The sequence below is a fragment of the Apodemus sylvaticus genome, chromosome 22, assembly GCF_947179515.1.
Source record: "Apodemus sylvaticus chromosome 22, mApoSyl1.1, whole genome shotgun sequence".
Classification (NCBI taxonomy): domain Eukaryota; kingdom Metazoa; phylum Chordata; class Mammalia; order Rodentia; family Muridae; genus Apodemus; species Apodemus sylvaticus.
In genome coordinates, this window is record NC_067493.1 from 38,851,887 (window position 1) to 38,865,978 (window position 14,092).

Here is a 14,092-nt window from a genome sequence, read left to right on the forward strand (position 1 = left end):
ATATTCATTTTGGATGGAATAGCTGAATATGATCAATATACAATATGGATATATGAAAATATTATATTGAACACCATTAATTTATATAATTACTTTACATCCAATTTTAAAGGAAATAATAAAAGTGTCATTTTGAGACAGAAACACACATCAGGAGGTCAAAAGAATCTTTTTTCTACTTGTAATACCCAAGATGTCAGAAATTTTTCCACCCACTGTTGGAACCATAATGGCTCACAGAGAAGAAAAAAAATTTTTTTTCTCACTACCATTGTTTGCTCCATTGGGAAACTGAGATCAGTAAGTCAAGCAGTCACAGCCTGGTTGACAGCAACTACCTTCAGTGGCCACCAGCTTGCCAACCCATGTCAGCTGCTCATGTGGGGAAAACTCATCTGGGATGAACTGGAGCCATAGGATACTGTGTTCTACACAGTGTTAATTCAACGCAATAAGTGGAAACCCCCATTGTTCCTGTGTTGAATGAATAGCAAGCAGTCATGGGAGATGGAAGGACAAGAGAAAAAGAAGAAAGGAGATAGACAGCCTTCTACAGAGGGGCTATGGAAATCCAAGTCCCACAAAGCAGACATGAACACCTTCTAGAAAGACATAATAGCAGTATTATTGAGGACACCTAGTACATAATTTGTAAAAAATCTCCTTTGTCATGTATGGTGGCTTGCCCCAGGGAGTGGCTCTATTAGGAGGTGTGGCCTTGTTAGAGTAGGTGTAGCCTTGCTGGAGGAAGTGTGTTACTGTGGGGGTGAGCTTTAAGGTCCTGTGCTTGAGCTCCACCCAGTAAGGAAGAGAGCCTCCTCCTGGCAGCCTGAAGAGTCAGTCTTCTCCTAGGTACCTTCCAATCAAGATGTAGGACTCTCTTTCTCCAGCACCATGTCTGCCTGAATGCCGCCATGCTTCCTGCTATGATGATAATGGACTGAACCTCTGAATCTGTAAGTCAGCCTGAATTAAATGTTGTCCTTTATAAGAGTTGTCTTGATCATGGTGTCTCTTCACGTCAATGGAAACTCTAACTAAGACATCATGCATTATGTATGTAACATATGTCTAAGAAGATGTCTTTCTCTGGGGTCCCATTTTCTCATAGGATCCCTCCCTTGTGTCACAGACTTCTGCCACTCCACTGCCAGGCACCATAGGGCCCTCACTAAAACAGAGCCAATGCCAGGGCTGTAACCTCCAGAATTTTAAGGAAAACAAACTCCAGCAACCCTGTTATAGCATCAAAAGGTAGACTCATCCAAGGAACAATAAATCCCTAGGCAGGAATAAGTGAGAGGGCAAGAGTCCCCACTAATCCATGCTTCTAATTTGTTGAGTAATTTCCAACTCTAATTTGGCCAATTCGATGTAGCCTTCTCTCTCTAACTAGTTTAAAGAGAAGAAAGAGAAATTTCCCATGAAAGAACTGTAGCTTGAGGTGACCCATATAGACTGTAGCTCCTTTATACCTACATTCTACTCGTAGATAGGAAACTTTTGGCTAAAACACAGAAAGGCATTTTATCAATGGTGACAATCTTCAACTAGGTGGGGAAGCTGTCTCTGTGGCCACCCACAAGCAGGAGGTTGCAGCTGTTATGTGTGAGAAGGTGGAATCAAGGGAATGGTCCTCAACTGTTATGGTTTTGAATATATGATGTTGCCCCAAAACAAAGACTCCTGTATTCAACATTCAGTCTTCAGCTGTAGGCATCAAAGCAATACAGTAGTATCAATGTTAGGTCAATGCCCCCACTCTTGGTACCAACTTCTTCTACATTTCTGTTGCTGTGATTTAAAAAAAGTGAAAAGAAATAGCTTATGGAAGAGAGGGGCTTATTTCATCTGACAAGTCAAAGTTCTATCGTTATCACTGTGGGTTGAGGAGTTGAGGGCAGGAGCCTTCAAACAGCTACTCACATCACATCCACAGGTAAGAGTAGAGAGAAATGAATGCACACACACACTCTCTTGCCTGCTTGTGTTCAGCTTAGTTTCTCCAATTACATAAGTTCAGGATCCCTTACCTACAGTGGGCTGGGTCTTCCCACATTAATTCACTTATTAAGACAATCCCTGCAGACATGGCCACAGGTCAACTCCATGAAGACAATCCCTCATCCAGGCCATCTTCCTAGATGATTTTAGGTTGTGTAGAGCTGACAATTAAAACTAACTATTAAAGGAAGGGTCTAGAAACTTCATGAGATAGGACATGACTAACAAAAAGAGCTCACTAAAGGGAGGTCCTTTATGATTAATTATCTCTAGTTCTTTCTTGTTACACTCACCATACTTCCCGAGTGTCGTGATGTTAATTACTCTGCTCTGTCATGCCTACCCTGACATGATGGTCTTTCATTTGAAACCATGATCCCAAATGACTCTTTTCATTTTCAAGATGTTTCCCTGGGTATTGTGTTCACAGCAGCAACAACAACAAAAAAAAGGAATAACTATCACTGTCGAACATAACAAGCCCATGTTCCATACTACTATCTTCTAGGGATATATGAATCTATGAAAGAGAATTTTAACATGAGGTACCCCACAAAAAGAGCAATTACATAACACCTCAGAAGTTTGTCTTGATCCACTCTGTAGCCGTGTGAATTGACTTGCTAGCTGGTGATCAGAATCTCCCTGTCTGCTCTAAACTCAGAGCACATCTTCACTGTCATGCCCAGAGCCCCGGAATGCTTGCAATAAAGCAGGAAGAGTCATAGCTCAGATTTCACCTTGGCAAAATAAATAAATAAATAAAAGAATGAATCTTCCATCAGAAAATAAATGGCCCTTCTGCAGGCAGAGAGTCTGGATTAACATCCTGAAGGACAAACACATCATCTTCACCAGTCAGCCTCCGGTCATAAAGTGCTGGTTCTCTCACACAGGGACCCCCCACCTGCACTTGGAGAGCAGTTACAATTCTTGCCAGCTCCTGTAGCTGCTAAAAAGGTACACTCAGGTCCAGTTCAGAATGCCCAGGCCTGGTTGAAACAGCAGTGCACTTGTTTGTTTTATAGCTTTCCCAAGAATGGTGCAGGAGGGTTGCGGGGAGGATCTTAGCAGGAAAACTATATAGGAGACGGCAGGGAAGAAAGGCCCAAGGCCAGCCAGCCATCTTTAGAGCCATACAGAGTTGCCATAGCAGAGCCCAGTCTAATTGCAAGAGAGTATCGGCTTGCTCTAAGACCCTGAGAAATCATCTTCTAACTTTTAAGGGAATGGTGGTTAGCACGGAGGAAAGGGAACCAGGTCCCTGGAACTGGGCATACAGCTTGTGAGCTGCTTAATGTTGGTGCTTGCAAAGTGGAAGCCATAGATGACTTATCAAGTTGATCATATTAGAAATCTCAAACTCTTCAAAGGTTACCTAAAATTTGGCTGGGGGGGGGGTGCATAGCACAGTCATTGAAGCGCTTGTCTTAGAAGCATGGTAATCTGAATTTGATCCTCAGAATCAAGTTTTTTAAAAAACAAAACAAAAAACCATGTAGCGGTATGATCTAGGGAGGCAGAGACAGGAGGAGCCCTTGCAGTCATTAGCTGAACAACCTAGCCTACTTAATGAGTTCCAGACCAATAGCGACCTTGTATTGGTCCAAGATAACAAGGTATCTATATCCTGAGTGGCAACAATTGAGGTTGTCTTCTAAATTCCAAGTACACATGCACACACCTAAAATAACACCCCAACACACACACACACACACACAAAGAACTACCTAAACTGTACAAATGGCATTGTCCAATTCCTATGGTCAGGTGTGCTTACTGTGGACACTCCAAGTTCCTAATGCAACAGTCCTAGAGGACTATGCCTTCATGTCCCTACAGCAGGGTTTCAGTGTACAAGGCAGAGAAAGTTTGATGGAGCAGCTCAGGGGGAGCAGGTAAGTGGGGCTGTTCACATCATGGCGGAAGAAGCAGATGGGACAAGAGGAACTAGTAGGTAGATAACCTTTAATGGCCTATTCTTACTGACCTACATCTGCCAGCAGGTTCCTCCCACTAAGGAACCTCCCAAAACAGCACCACAGATGGGAAATACAAACTCACAGCATGAACCTGGAAAAATAAGTAGAGCACATACTTACAAAGGTGCAGCCTTGAGGTTTGCTCTGTGGCTATGTATTGTAATGCTAAGTGCGGTCCCCTAGACCAGGTTGCCCCAGAAATGAGAGTTCGCACATAGACCCAAGGGACACTATGTGACCTTGTCCCCGAGCTATTTATGATTAGTGAATAAAGACACCGACAGTCAATAGCTGGGCAGAAGAGACATGAGCAGGGTTTGGGGTTCCTGGACTTGGGGGTTGGAGGAGAACAGTGAAGGGAAGAAGAAAGCCATAGGATAAGAATCTTAAAATAATGGCCACATGGGTTGGCTAATTGGAGTTAAGAGCATCCCAGATGAAACATGACAAATTATATAATGGGGTTACTGGCTGTGAATTAGACCCAATGACATTAAAAAAAGATATCTGCTCAACTCTTGAACTGATTGAGATTTATTATAAATATAAGTGTTGTGTGTGTCTTTTATCCAGAAACTAAATGATTAAAGGTGGGGTAGAAACCCCACCTTATATATTAAATATATATTAAATATATATAGGATTATATATTTCTACAGTGCCACAGTGGTGGCTAGTAGACACACAGCCATGGGTAGGAACCACCCAAGCACCAGCATCAAGAAAAGAAATATTATAATTATGTAGACTTGAATTCTTCATTTAAATAGCTGTATAACAGGATGTCTGAGGTTGGGGAGCACTTTCTGATTTCTCAGAGAACCCAGGTGTAGTTCCCAGCACCAAAACTGGACAGCTCATAACCTATAGCTCCAACTCTCAGGATCTGGTGCCCTCTTCTGGCTTCGACATGCACCTGCACACACACACACACACACACACACACACGCAAACAAAGACACATGCAAACACACACACAGGCATACATATATACATAGGCAGAGAGAGAAAGAGAGAGAAATACAATAAATCTTTAAATACAAAATATACTGACACCTGTATATACAGGTAGCAGAAAGAAGCCAAGGCCACACCACCTTCTCCTATTCACCTTCTTAGCAACCAAATGGGGCAAATTTATCAGCATTCTTCTCTGTGTCAAGCCTTCTAATAAATTGCTGAACGGGCACCTCTAGTTAAGTGGACTGTTCATCTGCTTCTGCTCTCATCAATGTACCAAGAATTAGTTGTGCTTATATATTTGCAGTAATTACAGTTAATTAATACAACATAAACCAATGACACGATGAACATGAACGGAAAGCCGGGTCCGTGAAAATGTAGTCAAATAATTAGATCCAAAGGCCAGTTATGAAATAAAGGCTTGTTAAGGATAGGGGAATTAACTGCAGGAGATGGGGCAGGATGGCGGGATGACACAACTCTAATGAGTCATAAACTCAGGCTCCTTTTATAAGTATTTTTATTTTGTAAAGCAAAATAAAACAGTTAATATAGCAAAAGGGAGGGGAAGGAAAAATTAAAAGAATGAGCTAGTGGGGAACATTTGCGATTCAAATCACCACAGGGTACTACAAAACTAAAAGCAAGAATTTCCCTCACATTCATACACTGTCTATACCACTCACAAACGTCCAAGAATGAAGCAAAGTTTGGGGTCCTCTTTGCCTCCCAACTGTTCCTCCTACCTTCTCAATATTGTGCTTCCCCAAAATTCCTGGAAAGAATCCATAGTAACTGTATAATGAGTGGGGTCTTTGGGTTAGGTTATCACAGGGACAAAACCCTCATAGATGGCATCAATGTTCCTTGAAAAGAAGCCGGAGGATATTAATTCATCCTTTTGGCTGCTGAGGACCCTCAGTATCACCTTGATAGATGCTCCCAGCTTCCCAAATCATGGGAAATAGCTTCCTGTGGTTTATAAGTCAAACTGACTGCAGTGTTTTGTTAAATCAGTTCAAATGGACTAAGACACCATGCAGGCATGGAGTCATCCTGTGTGGTTACAAATGTGGGCTTGCTATGGAGACAGCAGGGTTCTTCTGCTTCTCTGTCCTGCATCTATACAGCCTTTCAGCAATAAGATGGTGACAAGGTCCCAGAGTTTCACTCACCTCTCAGGCCAATAGCCTCTGTTCAAGATCATATATGGTAAACAGATGCTGTTTGTATGTGCGTGTGTGTGTGTGTGTGTGTGTGTGTGTGTGTATCTGTGTGTGTATCTGTGTATGTGTCTGTGTGTATGTCTGCTTGTATCTGTGTGTGTGTCTGTGTGTGTCTGTGTGTGTCTGCCTGTGTGTGTATGTCTGTGTATGTATGTCTGTGTGTGTGTCTGTCTGCCTCTCTGTGTCTGTCTGTGTGTGTGTGTGTGTCTGTCTGTCTGCCTGTCTGTGTCTGTATGTATATGTGTGCATGTGTGTGTATGTATGTCTGTGTGTCTGTGTGTATCTATGGTCTGTGTGTGTGTCTGTCTGTCTGTGTCTGTGTGTATGTCTGTGTGTCTGTGTGTGTCTGTGTATTTGTGTGTGTCTGTCTGTCTGCCTGTGTCTGTCTGTCTGTGTCTGTGTGTATGTCTGTGTGTCTGTGTGTGTCTGTGTATTTGTGTGTGTCTGTCTGTCTGCCTGTGTCTGTCTGTCTGTGTCTGTGTGTATGTCTGTGTGTCTGTGTAATTGTGTGTGTCTGTCTGTCTGCCTGTGTCTGTCTGTCTGTGTCTGTGTCTCTGCATGTGTGTGTGTGTGTATGTGTGTATGTATGCATTTGTCTCTCCCTCCCTTTTCCCTCTACTCTGTTTCTCTCTTGCAATGTTGAGAACCTTCTACACACACACACTAGACAACTATTCTATCACTGAGCTACACCCCTAACAATTCTCACCTTTCCCAACCTTTCCTAGTTCAGCCATGGCTGCAGCCCATGAGTCCCTGCTACTTTATAGGTCATCCATATGGAAACCGCACATTGCAATGAGTGTGCAAACAAGATGGGTAGGAGAAGATCTACCAATGGCCTGTCAGCTTTACTTCCCTCACCTCCTGGCCACACTAAAGCAATTGTAGCTGTGCCGGCTCAAGAAGGTGCTGGTGAAATTCAGACCACCAATATGCCCATGTTAAACGCTATGGATCTGAACCTGACACTTAGAATCAAAGTCATGGACCCTCTGGAGTAGTTGTGACCTCTCTATAGTCAAAGCAAAACTCAAGTTTATGTAGTAATCTGGTACTGCTAGAAAAAAAGCATTAAGAATCCACTTGGGGAAACTGATTCTGATTTAGTTGCAGCAAATGTCATCAACTGAATCAACTTCACTCTAGAGTTTAGCAGTCTGTATTCCCTCTGGGTGTTTGGTGCGTGTGTGTGTGTGTGTGTGTGTGTGTGTGTGTGTGTATGTGTATGTGTGTGTGTGTGTGTGTGTGTGTGTGTGTGTGTGGTGTTGGTGGTGATTTGAATATGGTTGGCCCAGGAAGAGGCGCTATTTGGAGGTGTGGCCTTGTTGGAGTGGGTGTGGCCTTGTTGGAGTGGATGTGGCCTTGTTGGAGTGGGTGTGGCCTTGTTGGAGTGGGTGTGGCCTTGTTGGAGTGGGTGTGGCCTTGTTGGAGTGGGTGTGGCCTTGTTGGAGAAAGTGTGTCACTGTGGGCATGGGCTTTGAGACTCTTCTCCTAGCTGCCATGAAGCCAGTCATCTCCTAGCTGCCGTTAGATGAAGATGAAGAACTCTCTGCTCCACCAGCCTCACTTCTGCCTGAATGCTGCCATGTTCCCACCTTGATGATAATGAACTGAAATTCTGAACCTGTAAGCCAGCCCCAATTCAAAGTTGTCCTTATAAGAGTTGCCTTGGTCATGGTGTCTCTACACAGCAGTTTTTTGATGTGTGTGTGTGTGTATACACGCATTTTAATAAGACTATGGCTGTATCCAAAGTGCAAACGGTCATGGTATCTGTTCACAGCAGTAAAACCCTAACTAAGACAGTTTGGTTTTGTGTGTGTGTGTGTGTGTGTGTTTTAATAAGAGTGTGGCTGTATCCAACGTACAATGGGACAGCATCCTAAGATGAATTTGGGCACTGTATTCTCAGGATAAATTTCCATCCTAAACCCTTGTCCCGGGCACTCAGGGATACGCTGTGTTACACAAGAACAGAGGCAATTAAGATAATTGCTGCCTGTTCCCACCTAGACGAAGCTTCCAGATGATTCTTACTTGGGCAGCATTCAAAGTACCATGGCCCCAAGTCAAGAGACAGCAATAAACAGGGCTTAAGCCTCCCCTGCAGATGGACTCCACTATAAAAGACAATAAAGACAACAACGTGATTTTGGCTGTATAGGCCCTGCCAACTCTCTATATAATATGTCTTTTGTTTTTGTTGTTTTGAGACAGCATCTCATTACAATAGTCCACACTGACCCTGACCTCCCTCTCTCCTTCCCCGACACAGTGCTGGCTAATCAACGTTCCATCCCCCTGCCTCAGTTGAGTACAGACAGGCATATGCCATCACAAGAAGATTCCAACAATAGATTTCAAGAAAAATAAATTTATCCCCCAATCAGTATCCAAGGCAACCACATTCATCACAGATTTTTTTCAGGCCACAAGGTCCATCCCACACAACAAAGCCATTTAGACAAAAGTTTGTCTCTGAACTCTTTCCTATCATTCCGTGCTTAGCCCTAACTGCCAATGAGAGGCACTCTAAGCTTGACAATTAGCAAAATGGCTTCCCAACGGTCACCACCCCAAGCAGATTTCCCCGTTATCCAAAACTGAATCAGGAAAGCAGGTACGCTTCCACCAGGCTGCTCCTTACCATCCAGCTCTTCCACGGAGATATTAGCCAACTGCTCGCTGTCACTGCCTGCAGACAGAGACCGGTTGAGGTAATTCCCCTTGTACAACAAGCCAGCGGTTACATGGTGGAACGGCATCTTCTCCCTGTTCCGAAGAGAATGGGGGAGGAGAGAGAGCTCATCATCATCCACGCGTTCATTCATGTCGTCGTTATTTCATTAGAGGGCCGTCTCTATTGTCCAGATGGCGAAGTTACATGTCTGGGGTCGGGGTGATGGCTCAGTGGATAAAGATACTTGCTTCTAAGCCTGGCAGACTGAGTGTGATCCCGGGATTCATAGGGTGGTCGGACAGAACGCAATCCTGGAAGTCCCCTTGGACCTCTGCACTCATGTGTACCTCCACACAACTCTAGCATGCATACACACACACACACACACACACACACACACACTTATGCACACACATTAAAAGAATGAATGTGAAGTGACATTCTAGAGGGAACATTAGAATACTTACAGGGTCCCCATAGCCTTAATAACGCCTAATAGGTTTTGTGGTTCCCCTCTCAAGTTATCACCTCATTTCTCCCATTTTATTGTACATTTGAACTGGGGTGCCCTTGTAATCCCCAGAAAAACATGAAGGGCGCCAAAGCCACTTCTTTTTATTTTCATGTTGGTTGGTTGTTTTGTTTTGCTATTTGCTTGCCTACTTGTCTACCTTGTTTGTTGTAAACTGGAAGCTGCACTTAGTTACTGTACAGATAACTAGCAAGCCTTCTACAGTTGAGCTGGTTCGCCAGCCCTCTTGTTCATTAGACAGAGACCTACTAATTTGCCCAGGCTGGCCCAGCACTCACTCTATAGCCTAGGTTGTGCTTAGACTCACTTTGTAGCCTGGGCTAGCCTTCATCTTGCAGTCCCACTTCAGCCGTCTGAGTAACTGGGACTGCAGACCCCACACCAGCAGGCCCGGCCTCACTGCTACGTCATACAAATAAAAACACCCTTTGCTCTTCTCCTCAGCCTCAAAGATGATCACTTCACAGAGGAAAAACCTGAGCATCCCACAAACATTGACCTACCCAGCACCAGGACATCTTGGCTATGCTCAAGTGAAGCTACATTCTTCAGGGAAAGCAGGTGTCCCAGCCATAGCACATTCAAGGAAGGGAGAGCAATGCACAAACTCTTGAACTGTTTCAATTGAGAGTCTAGGGGACAGGGAAGATTCCCCAGTGGGGAAGATTACTTCTTAGCAAGTGAGAGGACCTGAGTTCAAATCTCCAGCATCCTTGTAAAAGCTGGGCAGATCCACATGTGTGTGGCTGTCACTTTGAGATGTGGGGGAGATAGGGATGGAGACAAAAGCGTAACAGAAGGTCACTAGCTGCCACCCTGGTTACAAGTCCAGTAAGAGACCCTGTCTCAAGGGAATAAGGCAGTAAGAGATAGATCGGGACACCTATCTCTTCAGTTTTAGACATTTTTGTGGATGGATCTAATGGGCCCTGGCCTCCTCATGGGCATGTCCGCTCAGAAGCATTTGCACCTTCACATACATACACACCAAGAAAATAAAATTTAAGTTTCAAAGCTGACCCAAATCTCACTATATAACCCAGGCTAGTCTTGAACTCAAAGATTCCCTGGCTCAGCCTCCTGAGTGCCAAGGTTACAGGGAGTCACCACCATACCAAACCCTACGTTTTTACAACCCCGTGCACGCAGCAATGTGCAAGAAGCAGCCCCCGAGCGTGACTGAGATAAAGAGGTTACTTTCAGAAATGGCTTCCCAGGAAGGCAAGCAACACCTCAAAGGGTTGGAGAATGAAGCGATTTAGGACACTGTCAAATGTAATCAAAGAATCCTCAAGACTAGATTCACAATCTGTGCAACCAAAGCTCCTGCCGTTGCTGGGGCTTCGCAGGTCTCCCAGCAAAGGAGAGATAGCTCAGTGGATAGAGCGCTTGCCTTGCCAACATGAGGAATTCAGATCAATCCCCAGAACCCACACAAAAATAAGCCGGATGTATTGGTGTACTTCGAATCCCAATACTGGAGAGGCAGTCCCCTTGAGTTCTCTAGCTTGAGAGTCTGAATTATATGGTGAGTCACAAGACAGTGAGAGAGAGACTCTGCCTCAAAAGACAAGATGAATGGTTCCTGAGGTCCAAAACCCAAGGTTTTTCTCTGGTGTATACACACACACACACACACACACACACACAGTCACACACCAAGCTTTCCCTCCAATATATGCAGATCTACTGCAAGATGCTTCTTTAAACCACATGGTAGAAGGAGTGATCTTCCAGCATTGATCCTACAGGAGAGGAATGCTTCCCCACACATCCGCTACTCTCTGGGTAGGTCACCTGTAGAATCCTTTTGGGCACTAAAGCTTGCATCTGTGCAGTCAACCTCTGGGTCCTCTGTGAAGTACACATACAAGAGAAAACAGACAATCCAACGTTGATCCCCAAGAATTACTGTCCAAAGCCTTCAGACGTTGCTCGCTCAAAAAATCCAAACAAGGACTGGCATGTGATCTGAACGCTCTGGGGTATAAAGGCATCTGAGATCCTAGAGAATCAATATCTTAGAGCCAGCCTGGGCTGCCTAGTAAATTCAAGACTAGCCTGGGCTCTATAATGAAATAAAGAATAAAAAGAAAGAGAAGGAGATAAAGGGAAGAGAGAAGGAAGAAGGACAAGAAGCAGAAAAGAGAAAAAGGAAGAAAATGAAAGAGAAGGAAGATGAAGAACAGAAGGAAGGAGGGAGAGGGGGAAGAGGGGAGGGAAAAGGAAAAGGAGGCTGAGAAAAAGGAAGGAAGAAGGCTCTAGAAAAGGCAACCTTCCCTGGCAGTGGCACATGAGCGCTGGCCAGCACCCAGGACCACTCTCTGTCACCTTTTCCCTCTAACAGGACCAAGTGACAGACCCAGGCAGCCAGCACCACCTCCTCTCCCTTCTCCTACACGTCTAAGACATGCCATCAAAGTGGTCACTTCAGCTTGGAGTTGCTGAAGAGTCAAACAATGAAATCCCTAAGAGGAAGACTTGACCAGAGCACAAAGCCACTTAGAGGAAAAAATAAATAAAACAGTTCAGCTACTCCGGCGCCAGGGAGTTATTTAGATTCCGCAGCCCCAGCTAAAGCATCAGGCACTTCCATCCGGATGCCAAACCCTCTTTTCAAATTCAAAAATGTCTAAAACTGAATTAATCATCTTCCCACAAAATAGGTTGCGCTTCCTGACTTCTCTATTTCTATCAGAGGTGCTGTTCACTCTTCATAGCAACTGGGACAGCCCTCACCAGAGCTCCAGGCTCCAGAAAGTAAAACAGACATACGGCAGAGGCTGGAGCCCGCTGCCAGTCTCCCTTCGCTCTGTGCGTCACTAACAAAATGAATATCCACGGGAAGGTCACTGGTCACAATGTCTGGGGAAGTGGGCAGAGTTCTTACCATGCGAGGATGGAGATCTGAGTTCAGCCCTTAGAATGCACCTAAAAAAGGCCAGGGATGGTGGCACGTGCCCATAATCCCAGAACTGGGAAAGCAAAGACAAGAGGCTTTCTGCTCCCCTGAGGCTCGCTCCTGAAGCCCTCCTGGCTGCATCAGGGCACTCCAGAGAAAGCAAAAGACCCCATCTCAATGAAATCTAAGACTGACTTCAAGCCTCTGTGTGCACACATGCATGTGCATGCACATACATGCACGTGCACCTGCACTCAGGACAGGAACACCACACATTTGCAAACACACAGACAAACACACATAGAAATATTCACACACCAATTTAAAAAGTCAATGACCAGACACCAATACAGAGAAGGTAGGCTGTTGGTAATTACCAAGGAAACATCATCACCGAATCATACCTGACTTCCACAGATCTAACCATAGATAGTGTAGGGGGAAGCGGTTTCCTTCAGGTGTGATCATTGCACATTACAGAGCAGAGCCTGCCATGATACCTACACAATGCTTGGCCCATTGTCATGGTGACAATATAAGCCCAGTAAAACAGTGATAGCTAAGGCTAAGGTAACGGAATGGCTATCGTGAAGAGTGAAGGGCTAGTCAAATGACCCTTCCAATCATTATTCCTTCCTGCACCCGGGCTGCACACAGTCTTGGGAGATGCTAGGGTGTAGAGAAGAAAGATGGCGCACCAGAGGGCACACTCCATGAAGCTGCCAACATAGCAGGCAGGACCTTGAGGTGATGTGGCTAATCTCTGAGTCACTCAAACTGCTATAAGTAATTGTTCATCTTTGCTCCAGTAATTAACCCTAATAAACTCATTGGCTCACAAGCTAGGCTTGTATTGTCATTGTGTCACATCTAGAGTGAATGGACATTCGCACATTTCTCCCCAGGAAAAGTCATGCACCACACATGAAAGGAACACAAGACCCCTTTCCTTGGAAAATAATATCAGCTACATTCCTTTCTGTCCTCCAAGCTGGTTCTCAGAATAATCAAGAGTCACAGAGAGAACCAGGTGTATGATTTAGGACTGTGACGAAATGCAGCCCACACCTGGCTCTTGGGGGCATGAGCCTTGTCATGGTCACTGGAGAATGGCCTGAAGTTTGGGGTTGTCTACCTGCAGTTTTCAAGCCACATATTTTTCAGGATAACAGCCAATCACAAAATTATAAAGTTGCTTAAAACATTATGAGGTGAGAGGGTGGCATTTTTTTAAACACTTGATTGTGAAGTTCTCCAGTGGCAACTTTGTAGAGGGCTGGGCAGCAATGCCAGAATGCCGGATCACTTTCAAAGGGAAGAGAAGGCCACCCTGGGACTAATGAGATGGTTCTGTGAATAAAAGCACCTGCTGAGAAGCCTGATGATCTGAGTTCAATTCCCAGCTCCCCACTTTGTGAGAGGATAAAACTGACTCCCCCAAGTCATCCTCTGATTTCCACACAAATGCTGTGGCATACATTTATCTACATATACAACAAATATATATTGTTTTAAGTAAAAAGAAGAAATCCCCCCTGTGGCACTCTGGCTGGTGATATCTGAGGGGTGTTATTATTGCTACCAGTGTCAGCAGCAATGGGGCAGGAGACATAATGTTGGTCCAGGCTTTCCACCCCTGGAAATTAAGCAGCTCTGTCAGAGAGATGGGATTCTTAATTTCACCAAAAAAAAAAAAAACAAAAACAAAAACAAAAAACAAAAATACAAAACAAAACAAAAACAAGAATGAATGAATGAACGAACAAACGAATGAACAAGTGGATGAATTTATTTCATGGC

The 14,092-nt window shown here is 44.5% G+C and overlaps 1 protein-coding gene across 1 annotated transcript in view; it reads right to left on the reverse strand.

The window, feature by feature from the left end:
• Nucleotides 1–14,092, reverse strand: part of Caln1 (calneuron 1) — a 429,201-nt gene that overhangs the window by 324,675 nt on the left and 90,434 nt on the right. The window contains exon 2 of the mRNA XM_052168545.1: nt 8,826–8,946. Within this exon, the coding sequence (XP_052024505.1) occupies nt 8,826–8,946 (121 nt within the window). The remainder of the gene's footprint in view (nt 1–8,825; nt 8,947–14,092) is intronic.